At 36.8% G+C, this 23202-nt stretch overlaps 2 protein-coding genes across 10 annotated transcripts in view; both read left to right on the top strand.

Moving 5' to 3' along the window:
• The window catches only part of LOC128021553 (PH and SEC7 domain-containing protein 3), a 106693-nt gene extending 97594 nt beyond the window's left edge, over nucleotides 1–9099 (top strand). For all 9 annotated transcript variants that reach the window (XM_052608843.1, XM_052608844.1, XM_052608846.1 and 6 more), the window contains 5 exons: nucleotides 265–335; nucleotides 2041–2198; nucleotides 2391–2535; nucleotides 2628–2771; nucleotides 5525–9099. In XM_052608843.1, the coding sequence (XP_052464803.1) occupies nucleotides 265–335; nucleotides 2041–2198; nucleotides 2391–2535; nucleotides 2628–2771; nucleotides 5525–5725 (719 nt within the window). In that variant the 3' untranslated portion in view covers nucleotides 5726–9099. The remainder of the gene's footprint in view (nucleotides 1–264; nucleotides 336–2040; nucleotides 2199–2390; nucleotides 2536–2627; nucleotides 2772–5524) is intronic.
• Nucleotides 9100–14969: 5870 nt separating this feature from the next.
• On the top strand, nucleotides 14970–20777 carry LOC128021555 (alpha-(1,3)-fucosyltransferase 10). The gene is made up of 4 exons (XM_052608864.1): nucleotides 14970–15245; nucleotides 16205–16409; nucleotides 18225–19060; nucleotides 19553–20777. The coding sequence occupies exons 1-4, from the start codon at nucleotides 15165–15167 to the stop codon at nucleotides 19769–19771; spliced, it is 1341 nt and encodes a 446-aa protein (XP_052464824.1). The 5' UTR covers nucleotides 14970–15164; the 3' UTR covers nucleotides 19772–20777.
• The last annotated feature ends 2425 nt before the right edge of the window (nucleotides 20778–23202 follow it).

A 23202-nucleotide genomic window follows, 5' to 3' on the forward strand; every position in this document is an offset into this window, starting at 1 on the left:
TACAGAACTAGTCCATGCTACTTTTATGTGTGTTGATATCGATTATGATAAGTGTTGGATTTGACACCTACAGTGATTAATAATGCATAGCATCTTAAATTTGGGTATGTTCCTCACACAAATCAAATGCTATCAGAAGACTAGGAACAAGTTAGGATACCTGTAATGATGTTATTGTCCTTTTAACATCAACTGTTAGTGAATAGAAAATAGGAGCATATGATAATTGTGAATAAATGATTTTATTGTATTTGTATTCTCTAGCACCAAGAGGGAAACGAGGCTGGAAAACCTTTTATGCCGTTCTGAAAGGCATGATCCTCTATTTGCAGAAGGTTTGTTTATTCTCTCTTTCATTTTCCCCTCTCGCACTGCTGATTAATCAGATCTCCATCGTTTCCCACCAACATCAATAATAATTCAGTTTCTCCTCCACAAGGTTCGGATGTGAGACGTAATCACATTGATTAATTTATTTCAGGTCTGGCAAACCTTTTTAGAGCCCATCAAAGATAGAAGCGTTTTAGCCCATTACAATAGTTTATTTATGTGCTCCATTTGAACTTGCGTTAGTTGCTTAGCTGTGCAGTCATGCAAAAGTCACAAGAATGAAATATTGGTGCAGAAGGAGGCCGTACCTGTTCATATCATTTTGTGCTGGTGACTGATTGTATCCACAGCTGCAGGTTTCCATGGCATTAGAGCTAATGATGTGCCATTAACCCATGTGCGGCAATCACACCAATGACTTTCATCAGAGAAAAGGGAAATGTGCTGGATAACATTCTCAGTCTCATTTCACACAGACCTTTTACTTCGGAGGAAAAGAACACACTCAAGTGCAAACTGAGTGAAATGTTCTCTCAATCTTAATTGCATGTTCATTGCAATTAAATAAAAATGTATTGTAGTTTAAATATGAAAACGGTCTGAACTTCAGAGTGGCTTTTGAAGACGTAAATACTGTAGTTTAAATCTTCATATGTAATTTCATTATTACTTGTATTGTCTTTGACATATAGTTCAGGTATACTGTGGAATGTACCGACAAGCATTTATAGAGAACTAGAATATACTTTAATATAATTTCTATTTACACTTGTATGTCATGTATTTAAATGTATCTATAATTAAACATTTGCAATGAAGTTAAAATATATTAGCTTTAAATGAAATATCAAATTAGACTAGAGTTTAAATGACATGTACTTTAGTACCTTACTAAAGAAAACTTTAGTATTACTTCATAATTGGAGTCTGTTAGCTCCTCCCCCTCCGCCACGTAATTAAAGCTGTGACAGTTGAGCTCATGTAGTGTCCGACACTTTGCACTTTGTTTTTACGGTTAAGTGCATCATCCAGGTATTTAAAGTGCACTTTCTCTTTTGGGTATTTTTTTTTGAGAAAATGCTACTACAAATAGCACATGACCGACCTTCAACGTTGAAATATGGTTGAAATAAGGTTAGTTGTGGTTTCAACGTTGAAACAATGTTGGTTCAACGTTTAAAGATGAACTGTTGAAAAACTTCCAGCACATGACCAACTTTCAACATTGAAATATGGTTGAAATAAGGTCAGTTGTTTTAATGAAACAACGTTAGAAATGTTTAATGCTAAATGGTAGAAAAAGGTTAACAAGCTGAAATTAATTAATTTATTATTTTAATAGCATTTTAAAATATTTTAGTCATGATACCTATTCTAAAATCTAAAGGTATATGTTAAATAGCACTATTTATACAAAATAGCATAGCATAGTGCAAAAGTACACAACTTAGGACTTTTAATTTCTTTAAGGAATTTTTAAATTTAAAAGGTAAATGTTTCATTTAAAATTGCTACAGAGTGCATTTTTAAGTCTTCTTCTAAGCTTTCTCTGATGAGAAACGGCCACAAAAGTATAATTTCTTTAAGTAAACATCACAACTTACTGTGTTGTCTCTGTAAAAGGCTTGAAGTTTTCAGATTTGTTTAATACCTTGGATTCCCATCCTTGTCCGTGTTCATCATTTGTCCTGTGTGTGCGTGCTCCTGCAGGATGAGTTTAAGCTGGAGAAGGCCCTGTCAGAGGACGACCTGAAGAACGCCATCAGCGTGCACCATGCTCTCGCCATCAAGGCCATGGACTACGAGAAGAAGCCCAATGTTCTCAAACTCAAGACTGCAGACTGGAGAGTGTTCCTCTTCCAGGCCCAGTAAGCACTTTCAGAAACAGGCCTGAAACACTAATTTCATGCTTCAGTTCAGGCTCAATTAAACCTCATTTATCTCTTCCGTTGGTCTGCAGACCTTTTATTTCTTCGTAAGGCTGACTGCTCTCATCCTGTGAGTTTGCACGACTGTAGCGTGGTCTTCTTCATATGAACGTCCCGTCTCTTTCTCTGTAGGAGCCCCGAGGAAATGGAGTCCTGGATCAGAATAATCAACTCAGTGGCGGCCATGTTTTCCGCCCCATCCTTCCCCGCTGCCATCGGCTCTCAGAAGAAATTCAGCCGTCCTCTGCTGCCGGCGACCACCACCCGAATGTCTCAGGTGGGTCTGAAGAGCGCTGTTGATGGCACGTGTCGCGTCTGTCTGAAGCCTCTGAATACTTCTGCTCATGTGATGTGTCTGCTGTGTTACAGGAAGAGCAGCTGAAGTCCCACGAGGCCAAGCTGAAGCACGTCTCTACAGAATTAGCCGAGCACAGATCCTATCCGCCAGATAAGAAGGTCAAAGCCAAAGAGATCGATGAGTACCGCTTGAAAGAGCACTACCTGGAATTTGAGGTAGATGCCTTTTATGATGCTAGAGACACAATTAAGCAGATCATTTGCTCGGCCGTATTTCCCCCTCACTCATATTCATTGTCTTTGACGTTCCTCATCTAAGCTGTTAAGAAAGAACTTGTCTAGATTCGATGGAAATGTGTTAAATTGTCTGCCTTTGATTGAATGCTCATTCATTCCTCTTATCAAGGCTATTTTCATAAAAATGGATTTAACAATGCTTAATTTAAGGAAAGTATTTTTTTCTGTAACATTTGGTGTCACACTAGAGTAACACTTTCACTTAAGCTACATATGTTTAAATATTAGGTTTATTTAACACATTTCAAAATAAATAAATAAATAAAGCAAAAGCATTGTTAAATGTATTAAATCAAATCAACAGTATTCTGACTTGAAAAATCTACTATGAAATTAATTAAAAATAAAACCGCTTGTATAAAAATACTTAAGCAGCATCTTTCACAAATAATTGGGTTAAAACCACATTTATTTTGGAGGCCTGTTTTGAGCACTATTTCTGGAAAGGGTCTTCTACAATTGTAGAATTCAAAGAGAAGTAGCCTAGAATTATCAAATGACCCAAAACGTTTCTAATTTAGTTTAATTGCAGCTGTGTAGAAGGAGGCACTTGATCGGGTGTGAAATGCCTCGTCATCAAGCGCAGTGGAAGAGCAGTGTGTGTGATAAATACAAAACTAATAAGTATACGAGATATGAAATACAAGAAACTAATACAAATAGTTTAACATATGCATGTGTTTTTTTTACACTGTTATGGTAAATCCAGTGGAATTATCTAATTGATTAACATGATCTTAGTTTAGTTTTATGGATTCCACTGTTATAATGTGATAAACTCATTTATATTGCAGTGTATTAACCCTTCTTAATAAACTAGACCAATTACACATCTCCATAATATATATCCACTTCTGTGAATAAAAAAATAATCTATTTTAAAGCCCTTTGGCCTGACAAACATGATCAATATTCCATAACAAAGCTGTATGACTCATATGCATAAATATTGCTTTTTTATTTAAAGAAGCAAACTCATTAACATCTTAGATGGCCTAAGCGTGAGTAGATCTTTAGCAAATGTGTATAAAAGTTTTAGATCTACCTTTTGACAATAGAAGATTTATTTGATCTTATATTAAGCACTCTTGTAATCTTTATTATATTCAGAGTTTAGCTCTGGTCCAAACATTAGTGGCACACACCGGACACAACGGCTGATCAAAACAGTAGGCTTTGACCAAATTCTTGGCAATGTCGCAATATCCTTTCTTGATAAGTCAATCTCAGAATGCACTTTAACAAGCTCAGTAAATAAACTGAGGAAAATTATAATGGATTATAAATGTATTTTTATTCAGTACTGACAATTATGAACAGAGAATAGTCCCATGTGAGTCATTAGATCAGCAACATGCTGTGGTCAACCTCTGCTGAAATCAACTGTGAGCATTGCTTTAAGACTTTAAGGCAAGACACCACAGGTGAATAGGGTTCAAAGAAGATAATTGCTTTGTATAGCAAGTTTTACAAAATGTCCAGAACAAATCTGGAACATTGGAAAACATCCAAAATTAAAAATTATTTCTTTTGTTGAAATATTAAGAGTTAAAGGGTCATGAAACCCCATTTCAGTAGCTACTGGTTAGTTCTCACCAGGGTTTTAGTAAATGCTAAAAACATGGGCATGGTGCGGAGTGGAGGAGGGGGAAGAGGGGAGACCGACAACACACACAGCTTTGTGTTCAGACTGTTTCATTTTGCTTCCATTTAGTTAAAATCACAAATAAATTCACAGCCATTTTCACTCTGTATCGAAAACATATATATGAATCTGCTGTTGCACCTCAGAGAACTTTTAAGGCTTATTCTGTGGCATTTATATAAGCCTTTATTGTCACAGAGCTGTAAAAACGGTTATGCTCACCAAGTGAATGAATCGCGTTCGTGCCAAACTCGTTTTATTACAAAGCAAAAACAAACACCCTCCTTCGATCCATGAACTTCTCTCTTGGTTAATGTACACAGTCTCACAGAAGCGTTTGTCACAGCAAATCAACAACATGCTGTTGTGAATAATTAAGTGAAGCGTCTTCTCATAGGATAAGAACACGCAGTCTCAAGAATAATTTAATAGACACCGACGCATCATCGATGTAGATTTTAAACCCGGAAGATCAAAATAATGCAAAAAAAATGTTCTCCAACATTTAAAATTATTGGATACTAACATTATCTTCTATGATGTGCAACACAACTTGCTATAATCTCAGAAAAAGTAGTCTGGGGTTTCATGACCCTTTAAAGGTTTACAGAGGGGATTTCAGGAATAAAATGTTAATAAAAACAAATGGTATGTGAACAAACCCCTCAGTAAAGGGGATACAACTGTAAAGTTTTTAAGGTGCATGTAAGTGCTGCTGAAGTTTCTGACTCAGTGTAGGAGAAAAAACTAATTTTGATGAAACTTATTTTAATTAAAATCTACTGATGCAAATACTTAAACGGTTAAATGTGTATTTTGGATGTTGTCGATCCATTAGTCTGAAGGACAAGACATGTTACGGATGCAAAATTGGCTGAAATCTCACAGTTAGCCAGTGCATGAAAGCAGTGTCATGTTTGGAATAAATGAGCCTCTCACAAGGTGCCTTTGACTGAAGATGCTGCTTTGGAGATGCAGTAACAGATACACGGTGGCTAATGATGGATTTTCTGAATTCTCTCTGAAGGAAAGCCGTTACGAGATGTACGTCAAGCTCCTGAAAGAGGGGGTGAAAGAGCTCTTGACGACCCGGGACGGTGACGCAGTGCTGAAGAAGTCTCAGTCCAGTCCATCTCTCAACCAGGAGTCCCAGCCGGCCGCCGCTAAAGTCAAGCGCAACACGTCCGAGCGGAAGGACTACCGGCCCGAAACACCCAAGGTCACATAGACATCTCCTGCTTCCTGTCAGAGAGCCTCTGTATATCACGCGTGACTGTACTTTGATGTAATTTATTTATCTGCCGACAGCTGAATCAGAAAACATTTGTGTAAAATGTAAATTGATCAATTGATTGGAAGTTGTAAATCTCCCTTGACCAGCTTGTGGAGTAAATAGTGTGGTTTTCTTTTTTATTCGTTAGCGTGTAACGATTTTGTGGTTGCACTTTATTTGACAGTACAGTACGTGCGCTTGCAGAAATGACTGAGTAAGATCAGGTAACTACAGGGGTTTAGGGTTAGATTCAGGGTTAGCACCTACTGTAGTTACTGTAGTTTATAGTATGTGTAAGCGCAACAGCACTGTAAAATAAAGTGCCGCTGATTTCGTTCTGAGAACACGACTGTCTCTTGATTGTGCTGTTCCCCTCATTTGCTTTTGAGAAGTATTTTCTTCAAGTCGAAACATATGCTAGACAGTAGATATAGTCTCACTCAGAGCGAGTTATTTTACTAGACTAAGGGTGTTTTCACACTTGGTCCTTTCCAGGGGTCTGAGTGCGTTTCGCTTGATTTTTGTCCCATATGTGAACACAACAAACGATCTCAGACCCTCAGAACCGAACCGAGACCATCTGGGGAGGTGTCTGAGTACAGTTCACTTTCAGCTACAGGGATGGTTCGCTAAAAAAACATGCATTGTGAACACAGATGGGCCCAGGCTCACTTGATTTTTCCTTTTGTGAATTACGATGTAGTTTGACCTTCAGATGTTTCCGTACAAATCAGATGTTTGTGGTGACGATGGAGACGGAAAGACTACTGCCATATAGCTTAATGTGATGATTAACATGAAAAAGATGATTTTTCGCTCTTTTCTTAAAAATGGTATGACGTTCGAAAGGCTGTAATTTGATATTATTTATATTTTTCGCGAAAACCTGTATCTGAACTGTAAATCATGGTTTTCACATTCGTTTTACAGTTTAAAATGTTACCATAGACATTGCCCCACAAAGTGTTACATTTGAGCTTAAAAATCCTGCAGAAACCCTTTGTGCTATAAAATAAACACGATTACACAGACAAGGAAAACAATTTAAAATAAATATTACAAAGGTGTACCAAAGGTGTGCAAAAGATACAAATATTCCAGTTTTGGAGGCCATAATGTCAGCCATTACACACTGAACTGTGACAATCTGAACACAATCTGAAGGAGGACTGAGACACATATCATGCTTAAGTGGCCCAAAAAATGATCTGAGTCTTCTTTCAGGAGCTGCAATAGTGTGAACACAAAGAGAACTGTGCTTTTTCTCTTGGTCCACTTAAAGGGGTCTGGGTTTGGATCTTTAAAGAGGACTCAAGTGTGAAAACACCCTAATAAACGTGGATCTGACTTGATCAGCAGAGAGAGCGTTTGAGGGGTCTTTTTCAGTGCATGGGTATGATGTGGCATATAGCCTTTCGATTTTGTTGCGGATGAAATCCACTACCGATGTACACACACCTTCTAACAAACCACCGGTAATATCTACTCTCACACACACACACACACACACACACACACACACACACACGCTCGCTCGCTCGTTAATGGATCGTACCAGCATGTCACAGCAATGGACCCAACTCTAAACAGATTATTTTCTAATGATGATTTCGAGATACTTGCTGAGTTACGGCATTTCAGACTGCAAGATGATGTTGACTTCAACGTCATCGGCTGCGCAGTTTGTGCCATTTATTTTTTTATCTGTTTGTTGAAGTAGAGAGTATACTTCTGCTTTTTCAGTAGTGTAAATGCCAATGCTCCTTTTGTGCATTTTATAATCTTCTATATTTGAATTTTTAATTCTCAGTTCAGAACATTATTGTTGTAAAGATGACAGTAGTATTTATAGTGCACTTTATTAGTTCTTTTGACTCTTTACAGAGCTTTGTAAAGGGTAGTGATATGTTACTTCATTATACAGGTTTTTCAAGCGTAACCAAATCTGTGGTTGGTTTTATTGAAGGTACACAGCCGAAGGTACATTTCCACTCGTGTAAAGTCGTGTTAGTTTGTCTGTGCTCCTGTGTTTTTGCCGTCATGTTTAGGTTGTTCGAATGCAGAGGTTTCTAGAAGAACTGAGAGCGTTTTGGTTTGGAACGGTTGCTTTTCATGATGCTGACCTTAAATTTAAGATGTCATTTTCATTACAGAAGAAAAACAATGACGTGAACACTATATGAATGTTCTACACTGTTTTTGCACATCAACAAAGCCACATCTACAGTATTCACTTATTTGAACATTTAAGGGTTTAAGAGAAATCTTTATGAAAAGCTTACAGATATTATTTTGAGTACCTTCTCGAGTTCCCGTCTATAATGACATTTTGTTTACTTGAAGTATTTTTAAGGACACTTTATTTTAAGGTAGAATTTGACAAATAGAAAGGATCATATTTACATTGTGTTTTTGTCATTGCAAGCTCTTTCAACAGACTTTATAATGTTGCTGCGTCTTGTTTTTTGTTTCCTCTCTGTGAAATTGCTGGACGTATTATTGGTCTTGTCCGGTTCTGAACACAGAAGCACTTAGATGATCTTTATTTTTATTTATTTGTTGCTACTTTGAGAACAAAAGTTGCATAATGTTTTTAGCAGTATATACAGTACACACTTAGTAATAATGTATACTATAAAACTGTCATCAGTATGAATGGTGATAAGAAGAGTTCGGCTCTTCCTGTTATGTGCTACTATGTTTCATGTTTGATGTTCGCCGCTTTTCCAGACCAAACATGTAACGCTGGCACGAACCCTTTAATAGTGCACCTCCTACACACAGACTTAGTGCTTTTAAATTATAATTTCATTTGTTATTATTTACATAACATTGCAAAACAATAACTCAAATAAAAAAAACATCCGAAAGGGAGACTTGTCTAATTTCAAGCAGTCACGAGCTTTGAAATATCTTTCTTTGTGGTAATAATATTTCGACTGGAACACTCACTTTGTTTTTGACTTTTGTTTGTCAGTCTCTTGACTTTTTCAATTTGGTGCGTTTATTTTGGCGAACCCTGTAATGTATGATCTCCTCTCAAAATGCAATTGCGTGAGTACTGAAGGAGTGCAGCTGGTTTTAATGCGCCTTAGCCATCAGTTGGACCATTTGCGGTCCAGACTCAGATATCGTGAATACCTTTTTTAGCTGTGATCCTGTACTACTCCTTTAAATCTGTAAATGTTGTTCAATATGCCTGTTGCCCTGTATTCAGAAGACTGGATGTACTGGTTGTGATCTCTTGGCATGAGCGTGTCTTACGCCTGCCCACAAAGATCAGGGACACAATGTTGGCTTCAGTGAATAAAATACTGTATTTAATCCTTCATTGCCTCTGCGCTCGTTTTTAATCCACACATCTTCTGAAAGCAGCTCAAAGTTGAGCATTCTGAAGCCTCATCGCTGAAATGGTTCATGTGTGAATCAAACAGATAAAAAATAGGCCAAGCATTACACACCACAGCTTGGACAGAGAAGGTCAATGAACATCATCTCCTGTTTATACTTTGCTCCTAAAGTCGACAATGCCAACTAGTGTTTTGGCAAAGTGGAGTAATAAATGCAACAATCACATACACTATAGAGCTGCTGTATGGGTCTGAACAATAGACAGTTCTCCAGTATACACTAGAAGCATGGACTGTAGCTTTTAGCTCCATAAACTATCCTCAAATTTGCGATCGCCTCAGAGTCAGTCTGTGTGTTTATCGATAGATTGCTAGAATATCTGTATCTGTGCAGTTCTCTGTCTTAAATACAGTTTACAAAAGGTCACGAGGGAGCGATCAGTTTCCCATCTAATGTAAAGTTTTCGCTCATCACACCACAGCTGTTTCCTGCAGCGAAAATCAAGCCCTCAACACATATGAACACATACTTTAATTACACTTATTTAAATATACGTAATCTAATTATATGAACTTTATACATACACTACTGTGCAAAAGTCTTAGTCTTAGGCAGTCTGTTGTCAGACTAAAGCAAACAATATAAATAATTGGATTAAAACCATTTTTTGGAGTGAAAATACTAATGTGCCTAAGACTTTTGCACAGTACTGTACTTTACAAATGACATTGTTGCTACTTTATAAAGAATAAGCATACAGTGATTTACAGAACTGATTAAAGACAGTGACAGACAGCACTCATCTTAACTAAATATCAGAGTGACTGACAGAGATTCAGTAGAAACATTATGTGTGGTTTTGTATTAAACAATGACCCAGATCTTGAAATACATTTATTAGAGTAAGGGACGCTTGGGAAATGAGTGTGTGAATGCTATGGATTTATTTTACATCTTTTTAATGTTCTGTAATGTTATCCTTTTTAGGCTTTATTTATTTATTTATTTATATAGAAGTATAGACTCAGGCACCGTTAAGGCACCGGTACTGTTTTAAAAGTATCGAAATGTCACCGGTATTGTATAAAACCCAAGTGAACATTATTAACTGTCTTTACATTTATTTAAGAGGAAGCTCACAATTATGGAAAGGGCCGTTACATGAAGTAAGACTTTGTTGAAAACAACGTGTTTGAGAGAGGAGGAGCATAGAGGAATTACAGTAATTACAGTATTTGAAAAATAATGTGTTTTTTGAACATTAAAGCATGTCAACATATTCTGTTACGCCAAACACGCAAAATAATGATCTTTAAAGAAGCATCATATGACCCCTTTAAACGAAAGCAGAGGGGTGAACTGAAGGTTCAAGAGAAGAACCGCAGATGGAGGAGGGTCTCGAGGAGGAATCTCATCACCTCCAACTTCAACTTTACATGGCACTCAGACAGAAGAAGCCTCCTTTGAAGGGATCATCATTAACAACAAGAATCAGAAGATTAAAATGAAATGAAGCATGTATCTTTGCTTTTGCGTCACCAGATGTGGTCAGAACAGCTTCACGCTTTGCTTAAACGGGTGAGTGAGTGTTTTATGAAACCGGGCTCTGCTGATTGGAAACGGTTGCTTGGAAACCAGATATCTGAGATGCTCTTCAGATGATGGAGACGGAGTCGAGGAGAGATGAGGAGCTAATGGACAGGAAGCATGATGTCAAGAAGGACATCTGTGTGGATTTACTTTGACATTTATGTTCTGTTTACCTCAAAGTAAAGAGCTGCTAACAGTGTCACAGTTGTATGAGTGAAATTAAACTTACATAATACACAAAGTCTCCTATGTGATTCCTGGTATGTTCTCATTGTCATATTTAGTATCTTATTGAGGATTGTAATTCATGCAAAAGTGATGTCATAAATAAACACTTTTAGCAATGTTCTAATCATGTGTGCCATGTGAGATGCTAAGTGTATCTGTCCAGTCATTTAAGGCAGGTTTAATGTGTGTCGATAGCAGATCAAAGTCAAGCAGAGCGCTGGTGCTCGATTAAATGCCCGAATGTGCTTGCAGTAATTACTCTTGTGTCTTTCTTCAGTGTATGAATTTGTGGCCACCTACACATGTTGCCACTAGAAACCAAATCCAAACCATGCATTATCTTTAGTTATAATTTGCAGCAGCCATATACTTGCAGATAATAACATTTTACACCTCTTTCTTGTCAGATAACTTAGTTTGGTTTACTCTTTCAGAACATGCTGAATATAATCTAGATTTTGAGCAGTAATACAATGCTATACGATCCTCTGATACATTTGTAAATATGATGTAAACATCCATTTAATGCGCTTAATCAGTTTAAATAACATGAATGTACATAGATGATACCAGGCATGAGAACTGTGCTGCTTTATATACAGTACAGTACAGTCTAATCTGCTGATTTGCTGCTCAAGAAACATTTCTGATTATTATCAATGTTGAAAACAGTTGTGCTGCTCAATATTTGGGTGGAAACTGATGCATCAATTTCAGAATTTTCTGATGAAATTAAAAATTCAGAAATCTTTTTTGCCTTCAATTATTCACATTTAGTTGGTAAAAATCAAGCTTTCATTGAAGTAAGACATGTTCTGAATTCATTGATCCGTACTGAATCTCCAGAAGCAGGTGCTTCTCTTCTGTTCACTCTGTTTCTACAGGGTCCAGACCAAAGGACTGGGACGGCCATAGCACAGCCTTCATTTACTGCTCACTGACCTCTTTCGGTGTTTATTTTGATGTTTGTTTTTAGACCATTGTCCTGATGGAAGATCCAACCATGACCTTTTATAAGATTTCCAGCAGAGTCAGGTTTAGATTTCTTTATCTGCTGGTGTTTGATCAAATCCATGATGCTATGTATCTAAACAAGATGCAGAACCTACAGAAAACTTTGTGCACATAAAGATCCAGTCGTACTGAGCAAACACATGAATTTCTGATGCTCTGTAAGCTTCACTCTGCCATTTCCAAAGACAGATGAAGGCTGTGACAGTAATGATGATGAGAGCTCGTTTAGGGCTCATCTCTTCCTGTCAGCTTTTTATTAGCTTGAATGGAAATAAATGCATAGATTTTGTTCATTTGTACAACTATTGTGTACTGACAGTACAGTTTCAAAATATTAGTGTACAATACAATAAAATAAAATAATGAAATGAAATAATATCTAAAGCGCTTATAAATCATTAAATGTTTTAACTTTATTGCCACAATAAACCATATTTGTCCAGTTGCCAGACATGATTAGATATATTGCTGTCCACTTAAAATGGAGATTTCAATAAAATGATGTTATAGTTAATGCAGAGCCATCAGATCCCTAAAACAAAGAAGGTGAGGAAACAACAGTTAAGTGTTAAATGAATAAATCTAGTTTTACTATTACAAGCTAAGGATTACAGTACTGTAACAGGAACTGAATCTAATGTCTAATCTGTGGATTGATTAAAGTCATAAACAACATATCTCCATTAATCAGTAGTGGGCTGAGTGAGAGATGAGAGATGCAGTTATTAGTTTTGTTTGGTGAATAGCTATTTATTGTGTTTGTGAAGCGCTCTTCACTTTGATTATAGGAATCAGAAATCTGTGAATCATGTAATAGTGAGCAATCAGTGCTGTAATGCTTTACTCTGCCTTTACACAAACAGTCTCAGCAAGCAAACCAAAGATCATGAAATAAAATGCTATGTGAACAAAACATGCTGTACTGACATTTCTCGAGCATTTGTGAAATGTACAGGAAACTGGCTACGGTTTGAAAAATAAAATCGCCACATTTATGAAGACACACTGATATTAAACAACAGTCAGTTGTAACATTAATAAATCTGAAGATTTCTATTTGTAAAGCTCTTTATGCAAATGCATGTACTGTTTGACAGCCATGTGGTTTAGTGTGGAGCAATGTGTTTGTCAGGTGCTTGACGAGAGGATGCTGATGCTGAGAGGAGGACTTCTCCGAAACACAAAAGGAGAACGAGCACTCAAGAGTGTTTCTGTTGTTGCCATGGCAGCAAACAGGTACATTATGACTCACTGGTCAACTTCATCTGTTGAAATACATCACAAATCACACGAGCAGAGTGCATCAGATGGACAGTCTTTTACATTCAATTCATATTCATATGAACTTTGTATTGTTGTAACAGTTATAAAATATCATTAAATATAACTGTGACACAGTTTGTGTCAATGTGACACAGGCAGGCATTATATTTTCAGACACTGAAGTGAAAAGGACCTGAGAGGCAAGCTGTTACTGTTTTTATTTTTTCATTCAATACTCACACAGAGTTTCAGGAGTAACAATTTAAATATGGGAATGAATGCCCTAAATTATTAACCAAAGTATCATTATAGTTGGCGATTTTAACGAAATCACAGTCGACAGAGCCATTGTGTTTCGTTTTTATTTTGAAATCCATAATTGGTTTTCTAGGTCCTTACAAAGGAGGGAAAATAAATAAATAAAAAATACAGATTGTTTCATTAAAACCTATATGAGTTAAATCATAACAGTACAGTGTTGCTATTCTGACATACCCTCAATTAGAATATGGGCTAATAAATATCTAATTATTCTCATGCCTGATTTTACCTTTCAGGTGAAATTTAATTCTGCCTTTATCTGTTAAATTTACATTTACAGTTTACATTTATTCATTTATTCATTTAGCAGATGCTTTTATCCAAAGCGACTTACAGATGAGGACAGTGGAAGCAATCAAAAACAACAAAAGAGCAACTTCAATAGGGGAAGTTGTGGCCTAATGGTTAGAGGGTTGGACTCCCAATCGAAGGGTTGTGAGTTCTAGTCTCGGGCTGGACGGGATTGTGAGTGGGGGTAGTGCATGCACAGTTCTCTCTCCACCTTCAATACCACGACTTAGGTGCCCTTGAGCAAGGCATCGAACCCCCAACTGCTCCCCGGGCGCCGCAGCATAAATGGCTGCCCACTGCTCCGGGTGTGTGCTCACAGTGTGTGTGTTCACTGCTCTGTGTGTGTGCATTTTGGATGGGTTAAATGCAGAGCACAAATTCTGAGTATGGGTCACCATACTTGGCTGAATGTCACTTCACTTCATGATATATAAGTGCTATAACAAGACTCAGATTAACACAGTACACGTAGCAATGGCTTTTCAATAATATAATAAATAAAAAGAAAACAGATAGAATAGTCTTTTTTTATAATTGTATAATTGTATAATAAATAAAGAGAAAATAACTACTTTTCTAATCTTTTTGTATTCTGTCTAGATTATTTTAAAGAATAGAATTAGAATAATTTGAGACATATCATTTGATTTAGCATTTTACATTAACAGCATTTTAAATATATATATATATATATATATATATATATATATATAAGAATATTAAAAAGACTGATATCAAAAGTCATTTATACAAGTTGTAGTAGTGAAATATAGGTGCTCATACCATAATAGAGCTTCATATTTAGAGTAATGTTTGATTATTTCCATATAGTTATTGGGGTCCTGGTGTCTCTTCAAGAGGACATCTAGAACTACTCCTAAATATTATACATTATACAAATCACTTACAATCGTTAAACATTTGCCACTCTCTTATTCACCGAAACACAGCAGCAAAAACATTTATTTAATGAACGTGTGTTTCTATAGTAACAATCCGCTTGCAAATACAGTAACTTCCACTGATCTAGAGAGAGAGAGAGAGAGAGAGAGAGAGAGAGAGAGAGAGAGAGAGAGAGAGAGAGAGAGAGAGAGAGAGAGAGATCAGCGGTAACTTCTCTTCGTAGAGGAAGTGTCTGTGGTTTAAAGGGTCGCGTACCGGAAGTGACGCTGATACGGAAAAGCGCTCCTCGGACAGCCGCTATGGGATCAATATATCTACAGGAATAAATAATGCATTAAAGATCGCAAATATTCGAAAAAAAACATACCATCAGAATGAATGATTAGGAAGTGTTATTGTTTTTAATGTTTCGCTCGCGGACAGAGGGTTTGACATGTGGCCAGTCTCAGTTAAAAAACTTTGCGCTTTTTGTTTCTGCGCGTGTGCGTTTGTGTTTTTAATCATGACATTTCAGGTAAAATATTAACTCTGTCCTTAAATGAAACCTCAGATAGTCATCAAAGATTTGCTTACCTTAACATGAAACGTATTTCTCGTTGTTTTGTGATAGGATGTGTCTCTTAACCTAGACAGCACGTCTCACAGCTCACTACGGTTTCAGACACTGCTATAAAGAGCTTATAACGATTTTAAAACCTTCACTATGTTTAGTTATTAATGCAGTATTTAGCTTATACTGAATTGTTGTCTAAATATAGAGCAAATGAACCATTAGTGTGGACTATGCTGGTTTTGAAGTTGTTCTTGTTTGCAGATGTCTCGCTGTGTGTCCTCTGGACTTTGGGATCTGATCAGTCTCTCACTAACATTTGGATGAATCTCTGTCCTTTCCTCATCCTTGGTATTTCCTTTCACTAAAATCTCCCTTTTCCATCCCTGCAACCTGTATGTAATAGCAAATGCTTACTGACTTTTGAAAGATGCATTGCATTTCTAACATAGGAATTTTCTCCACTTCTCTAACAAATAAATGCTTTCATTTATGAAACTTTTTGGATAAACAACTGACTCTTCTATTTCTGCAAACAGTATTTTGTGCTTGTAATGTGCAAACCTTCCTCAGTAAATCCATCGTTCATGTGTGGTGAGCGTGATTTCACCAAGTACAACATGTTCCTGGATCAACATGCTTGTTTATTCTGGAGCAACGTTCCAGTCAACCAATCAGAATTGAGATCTAACTTCTCGGGAAATATCTGTTTTAGGCTTACAATCATTGTTAGGTGCTTGTTAATCAGCTATAATTTCCCCCTGATTTTAGGAATATAATATGGGTAGGGTTAGGTTTAGGAGTAGAGATTTGGTTAAATCTATATTTTTGGACAATAATGTTGATCCATGATCATCAGAAGATGTTGATCCAGGAACATGTGTGCAGTATCAGTGTATTCACACACCGGTCTCTCCTCGTAGGTTATCGAACAGCTCGGACAGTTCGAGGAGAACACACTCAGACAGAAGTTAACACACACACCGGTCCAGGACCCTGTCATTGTGTGGTGGTCTCCTCTGACTGGAGAACTGGGACGTCTCGGAGACTGTGGCCATAACAGATGTTTCTTCACTGTTAACAAGTCTTATCATTCCCATCCACACACAAAAGCTTTCCTTTTTTATGGTGAGTCCATACAGTCATTGATTCATTGCTCAGTTGTTCCATACTGTACACACTCATTTTATACTTGCATTTATATGATTAAAATATTAATTTTATACAGTTTTGTCTACATAAAAAATACAAGCTAATATCAGTTGTTTTAAATGCAGATTACAGTGTGTATAGAAAAGAATCAGACCCCTTTAAAATAATAATAAAAAAATAATATTTAATAATATTTATTCTCACTGTAGTTACAAACTGTAGTCTGTTACTGATTGCAAATTACATGACAAACATTGCAGAGAAAGAAAATATGTTTCATTTATTGTTATTAACAACATGAAGTACATTAAACATTACGTTACATCAAGGTTTCCCAAGCTGGGGTTCATGAAGAGTCTGCAGGGGGTTTGTGACGTCATTAAAACGCTAACAATCAATTAAATCATTAAAATGTAGAATTTAAATAAAATAACTTTCTAATTAACAATTAAAATAAAAATACACAATGATATTTACTTGTATTTCATGTGACCATTAACCAACATCTGCACACCGTGGACATGCAAATATTACTGAACTTATTACTGTACATTTTCGGTTCAGGTAAATATATTAGGTGAAATAACCCACTGAGTGATAATTCAGATAAACAGTAGTTTAACAGTGTTGAATCTTTGAGAAACGTAATATAAATAAAATTGAAATTATTTTTGGGAAATCCAGTGGTCAAATGCTGTGTAGCGACCGAAATAATGACTGTGTGAATGTCCACAAAACTGACAGACTTTCTGAATGTATATAAGCAGTAGGCTATTTTAGAAAGCAACATGTAAAATATGAAAATAAATTGTGAGAATCAATGCATTTTTAATAATTAATTTATATAGTGTCAATAATATGTAATAATGTAATCAATAAAAAAGTAACTATAGTCTGATTTAGGGTATTTTAATTATTCAAATTTGTGTAACACTTTATTTTAAGGTGTCCTTGTTACACTTTACATGTACTTACTATTTAATAACAAGGAATTATGCATAATTGCATGCAAGTAACCCTAACCCAAACCCTATAGTATGTGCATGTAGTTAATTAATAATACTCAGTACTTAAATGTATAATTACACTATAGCAAAAACACCTTAAAATAAAAGGTAGACAAATTTTAAAATTTGATTACATAATCAGATGTATATTCATTTGGACTACTTTTAACAGTGTTATTAAATTGTCAGTGTTCTTTAAAGATGAACTTTAAGAAAGTGTTAGATGACAGCAAAGGTAATGTTAGATCAAGTCTCCACATCAGCAATATTAGATCAGAAAATATCTCTTTTGTAAGGTACCCAAAATCAGTGTTTTACTGCATTTTGTGTAATACTCAAAACTGTATCAGCGGTCAACAGCTCAAGAGGCACACAGTCTCATACAGGAAAGAGCAGAAAGCAGGAGACAAAGTAATGAAAAATGAGCTGTTTATTGTTTATTGAATGATCTTAGTCACTCATGTTTCCATGCACGGACACGGATCTGACCAGCATAAATCCAAAGAGTGTTATTATACATTACCAAGGCAAAGGCAATGCTTCACAACATCACACTGCCTCTTATCTCTTTCTTGTGAAGACATTTCTCATTTAAAACCACACAACCATCAGATTAAACAACAATGGAAACATATATCATATAATATAGAATGAGTAATCCATGAATGATTGATGTCCAGCTACAACACTAGCCCCATATCAATAATGACACTTTTCTATAATAATATAGATCCTTGTAGATCCTATATTGGTCCTTGTACTGATGAACACAGTTTATTTTCAGGTACAGATTTCAGCATTGAAAGTCTTCCTCTTCCGCGTCACGAGCAGCACCAGTGGGCGTTGTTTCACGAGGAGTCGCCCAAGAACAACTACAAGCTTTTTCATGAGCCGCTCATTACCGTGTTCAACCACACGGCGACGTTCAGCCGTCGCTCTCACCTGCCCCTCACCACGCAGCACCTGGAGGACCTCAGCGCCCTCCGCGCACAAACACACCTGGTGCCTCTGGCCTACAAAAACCAGCTGAGGAGGACTCTGGCGCCGGTGGCGTACGTCCAGTCGGACTGTGACCCGCCGTCTGACAGAGATGTTTACGTTCAAGAGCTGATGCAGCACATCCAGGTGGACTCATACGGACAGTGTCTTCACAATAAAGACCTGCCGCCCCATCTGAGAGACTCCACTGCGATGGACGATCACGATTTCTACCAGATCCTCGCCCAGTACAAGTTCATCCTGGCCTTTGAGAACGCCGTCTGCGATGACTATATCACTGAGAAACTGTGGAGGCCGCTCAAACTAGGCGTTGTGCCGGTGTACTACGGAGCTCCTAACGTGCGCATGTGGTTGCCAGATAACAGGAGCGCAGTCGTGGTCGATCCCAATGAGCCGCCGAAGAAGCTCGCTCAGTATTTAAAGTGGTTGGACAAGAATGACGGGGAATATCTGAAATATCTGGAGTGGAAGCAGAAGCGGGAAATATCTAACGTGAATCTGGTGAGAGAGCTGAAGGACAGACCGTGGGGTGTTCACGATATTAGTCAAGACAGCTTCATTGACGCCTTTGAGTGCATGGTGTGCAACAGGGTCTGGGAGAATATCCACCGGCAGGAAAAGGTACTGAAATGATGGTTTTGACAGGATTTCTCTAGATTTTCCATTCTCTGATCATGCAATATTCAAAAGGTTTTGGTATTGTGGTATCACTTTAGACTAGGGGACGCATATTCACTGTTAACTAAGAGTTTTCTCTTAGTAAACTCCTAATTACTGCTCATTGGTAGTAAGTTAAGTAGTAGTTGCAGTAGTTATGTTTAGGATTAAGGGATCTGGAATATAGTCATGCAGAATAAGGCATTAATGCAGGGGTGTCAAACTCAGAGTACATTCAGCCCTAATTAAACGCACCTGATCCAGCTAATCAAGTCTTTCAGGCTTATTCGAGTACTTACACGGTTTGTGTGTTTGAGCAGGGTTGGAACCGCAGCCCTCAAGGAACTGAGTTTGACACTCCTGTATTAATATGTGCTGATAAAACAGACAATATGCATGCTAATAAGCAACTATTCTAAAGAGGTTTACTGCTATTGTTAATTTGATCTGTGACAGAAACTGCCATCTAAAGTCTGGCGAGCTGAAGAGAGCCACCTCACATGCCCACCTCCAGAGCTGTTTGAGTTTGCTGTGAGCCCCAGCTCGTCTCCTCGGCAGATATGGAGAGCCGGTTATGAGCAGTCCAGAAGAGAAGCACGGGCGCTGGGACGGATGCTGCGCAGGAACAGAAACTTTACAGTCACGCAGTTCTGGAGAGAAGTGTTTACTGACTAAAGGAAACGGCTAACTGAAATGCACTTATTATGTTTATGTGGATGGCAAACCTGTGAAGTGTAATTCATAGGGCTATGTTCATGTTATGTGAAGTTATGTAAAACATTGCTTTATATTTAACATAATCTTTATGTGGACGTGACATTTTTTCTTAAACAGTCGAACAATGCTCAGGATATGTATTAACCGTGTGTTTTTTTTATTTAATCTATATAGCCTAATGTCCAGCCTTAATATTCAAAGCCACTCTTGACAATAAGGGCCCAGTGAGTTTATGCAAGTTAATGCATTAACAATGATTATTTCTTACAGTAAATTTTTTAAAATAATTTAAAATGTTTGTTAACTTTAGTTAATAAAAACTAAAATAACTGTTCATTGAATAATATTAAATTATATAGTCAGTTACAGTTTTTGTTCATTGTTCATGTTAATTAATAAGGAATATATTAAATTTAAGTGTTTAATGCAAAGGTCTACAGCAGGGGTTTCAGGAGCAGGATTGGACACCCCTTTCTTACTATAAAGTATAAACGCATTAAAATGCACTGTATGCACTTTATGGTTATGATTTTGTGAAATTTAAGTAAATTCAAATTATTAATAAATTAACTTTTTTTAATTAACTTTTTCACACAGAGTATTGAATAACTCTCTGTAATTTAATTTAATTTTTATTGTTATTGTTTTTTTTATGAACTGTGACTTTCATAGATTCATTATATTAGTTCTGATTACATTCAAAAATAACCAAAATAATAAGAAAAATTCAAAGTTTGTCAAAGTTATATCCTAGATTAGTATGGATATAAGTCACAGGATCTTTATATGAAATGTTTCTCAGAAATGAAATCCTCTCTTCTGTTGCTGTGTAATCTTGAGTAGTGTTTCCTCTTTACTCTTCTTGACACTAGATGGAGACACAAACATGCACAATGAATGTACAGCTTTAAGCAATGTTATCTGTTTTTCTTCTATATGCAAATAAACAGCAATCTAAAAGTGATGTTGATAATATACTATTATTCTATCAGCAGTAGTACTGATTAAAAGTATTACTTACTTTTATATATGCAAATTCAGATTACTGCAAAGAGACAACCTTTTTCTAGAATAAGGATGAGAACTAGAACTAGAAAATAGATACTAGATAAACTAGAAAAAATATATACTTGAAGCTTATTGAGCCTGAGTGGTAAGAATTAAGTGAAGGCTTGAAAGAGTTATACAGAGGTCGTGTTTTAGCCAGTATCTACACAAATTTGTGAATCGATTTTGATGGAAAGTTGGGTTACAAATGGTAGGTTAAAAAAGTACTTATGAAACTTAAGGACTATGTGTTATATGTTATTCTTTGGTTGAAATCAACATACATTTCTGTTAAACAATTACGGTATGTTCATATAGAAAGATAATTCTGAAGCAAAATGGTAGTAAAATTATGAATTCAATCATTTATTTGTGTTAAGACACAGCAATAAGTCACTGCTTCACAAACATCAGTCTGTAGATGATTGACAGTCTTCTGATACCAAACCAGACTAGAATAGTCTAAATTACAGACAATTTTCAAGTGCAAGTGAGTACTTGTTATATCTACAGAGCTAAACAATGCAGAAAGTATGAATCATCACATACTTTTCTTTGTTAAGTCCAGAAATCATCATTCTGGAACTACAAGTTTTAACTGTCAGCGAGTTTTTACATGTAATTCAGTTATGAAGTCCTGGTGGGTAGATATCCATCTTGAAGGAATGTTTAACTGGATGCAATGTTTAACAGATTATCAAAGATTAGACGCTGGAATCCAACAAAGTCAACAAAGGAAACATGAGCTGTTGAGGTGTGATTGGAGCATAAATCTGGATGAGTAGAAAGAATCAATGAATGCTGGTTTCTGTGATGACTGCCACATTTATCCAGACATCAGAGTCAGAATCAGAAAGAGCTTTATTGCCAAGTGTTTACACACACACACACACACACACACACACACACACACACACACACACACACACACACACACACACACACACACAGGAATTCATCTTGGTGTCAGGATATTCCAGTACAGAAAGTACAGACATACATATAATTAAATGTAATAAACACTAATAATAAAGAGAATAGACAATACATAAAAAATAATAGTAGTTATAACACTGTAATAAAATACAGAGAAAAAGAAAATATCAGAATTGTGAATGTGCTATTTACTTATGAAATGTTTTAAGTTATTTATAGATGTACAGTCCTGAGGTGTGTTTTGTGGTGTTCAGGTGGAATATGGCCGGGGGAAAAAGCTATTCTTGTGTCTGACTGTTTTGGTGCTAAAGGCTCTGTAGTGCAACAGTTGAGGGCAACAGTTCAAAGACGAAGTGTGCTGGGTGTGAGGTTCCAGAGGGATTTTGAACTCCCTCAGCTGGCAAAGGAATTACAGCCTCAGCTGGGACTTTTTTTTTTCAGTGTGAATGTAAAACTTTAGGTCCTGTGAGATGGTGGTTCCCAGGAATTTCAATGACTCTACTCTAGCCACAGTGCTGTTCCTGATGGTGAAGGGGGATTTCTCCTGAAGTCCACGATCATCTCCACTGTTGTGAGTGTGTTCAGCTCGAGGTTGTTAAAGGGATAGTTCACCCAAATAACAAAATTATTTCATTAATAACTTACCTTCATGTCGTTCCAAACTCGTGAAACCTCCGTTTATCTTCAGAACACAGTTTAAGATATTTTAGATTTAGTCTGAGAGCTCTCAGTCCCTCCGTTGAAGCTGTGTGTACGGTATACTGTCCATGTCCAGAAAGGTAAGAAAAACATCATCAAAGTAGTCCATGTGACATCAGAGGGTCAGTTAGAATTTGTTGAAGCATCGGAAATACATTTTGGTCCAAAATATTGGTCAAAACAAAGCAATATCCCGGAGTAATTCATTTACTCAAACAGTACACTGACTGAACTGCTGTGAGGAGAGAACTGAAGATGAACACCGAGCCGAGGCAGATAATGAACAAAACATTGACTCATTCTCGAGTCAAGATCCAGTTGCAATGGTTTTTGGATCACCAGTACTTCTTTCGGGCACTTCGATTCAATAAACCGGTTGAAGAAAACGGTTCACCGGTTCTTTTGCGCTCGACATAATGACGTCATTGGCGAAGATTGCCCTTGATTCAAGCCTTTGGTTTACCTGCGTTCATAACATTAGCACAGAATCAGTTCAGAATCAATCACCAAAAGAATCAGTTCAGTTCAGACGCTCTGTGTGTCGGTCTGCTTCACGCTGAATCACACATGCGCAGCATCATCAGCTCCTCGGTTCACGAATCGGACGCGTCTGACAGAAACAGTTCTTGACTTGAGAACGAGTCAATGTTTTGTTCATTATCTGGCTCAGCCCGGTGTTCATCTTCAGTTCTCTCTTCACAGCAGTT

Source organism: Carassius gibelio, chromosome A10 (genome assembly GCF_023724105.1).
Source record: "Carassius gibelio isolate Cgi1373 ecotype wild population from Czech Republic chromosome A10, carGib1.2-hapl.c, whole genome shotgun sequence".
NCBI lineage: Eukaryota > Metazoa > Chordata > Actinopteri > Cypriniformes > Cyprinidae > Carassius > Carassius gibelio.

Excerpts from the sequence above, each read along its gene's own strand:
- LOC128021555 (XM_052608864.1), top strand. The coding sequence starts at position 15,165 with ATGTGGCCAGTCTCAGTTAAAAAACTTTGCGCTTTTTGTTTCTGCGCG. Across the intron at positions 16,410-18,224 it reads AAAAGCTTTCCTTTTTTATG|GTACAGATTTCAGCATTGAA; the intron begins GTGAGTCCATAC and ends GTTTATTTTCAG. Across the intron at positions 19,061-19,552 it reads ATATCCACCGGCAGGAAAAG|AAACTGCCATCTAAAGTCTG; the intron begins GTACTGAAATGA and ends GATCTGTGACAG.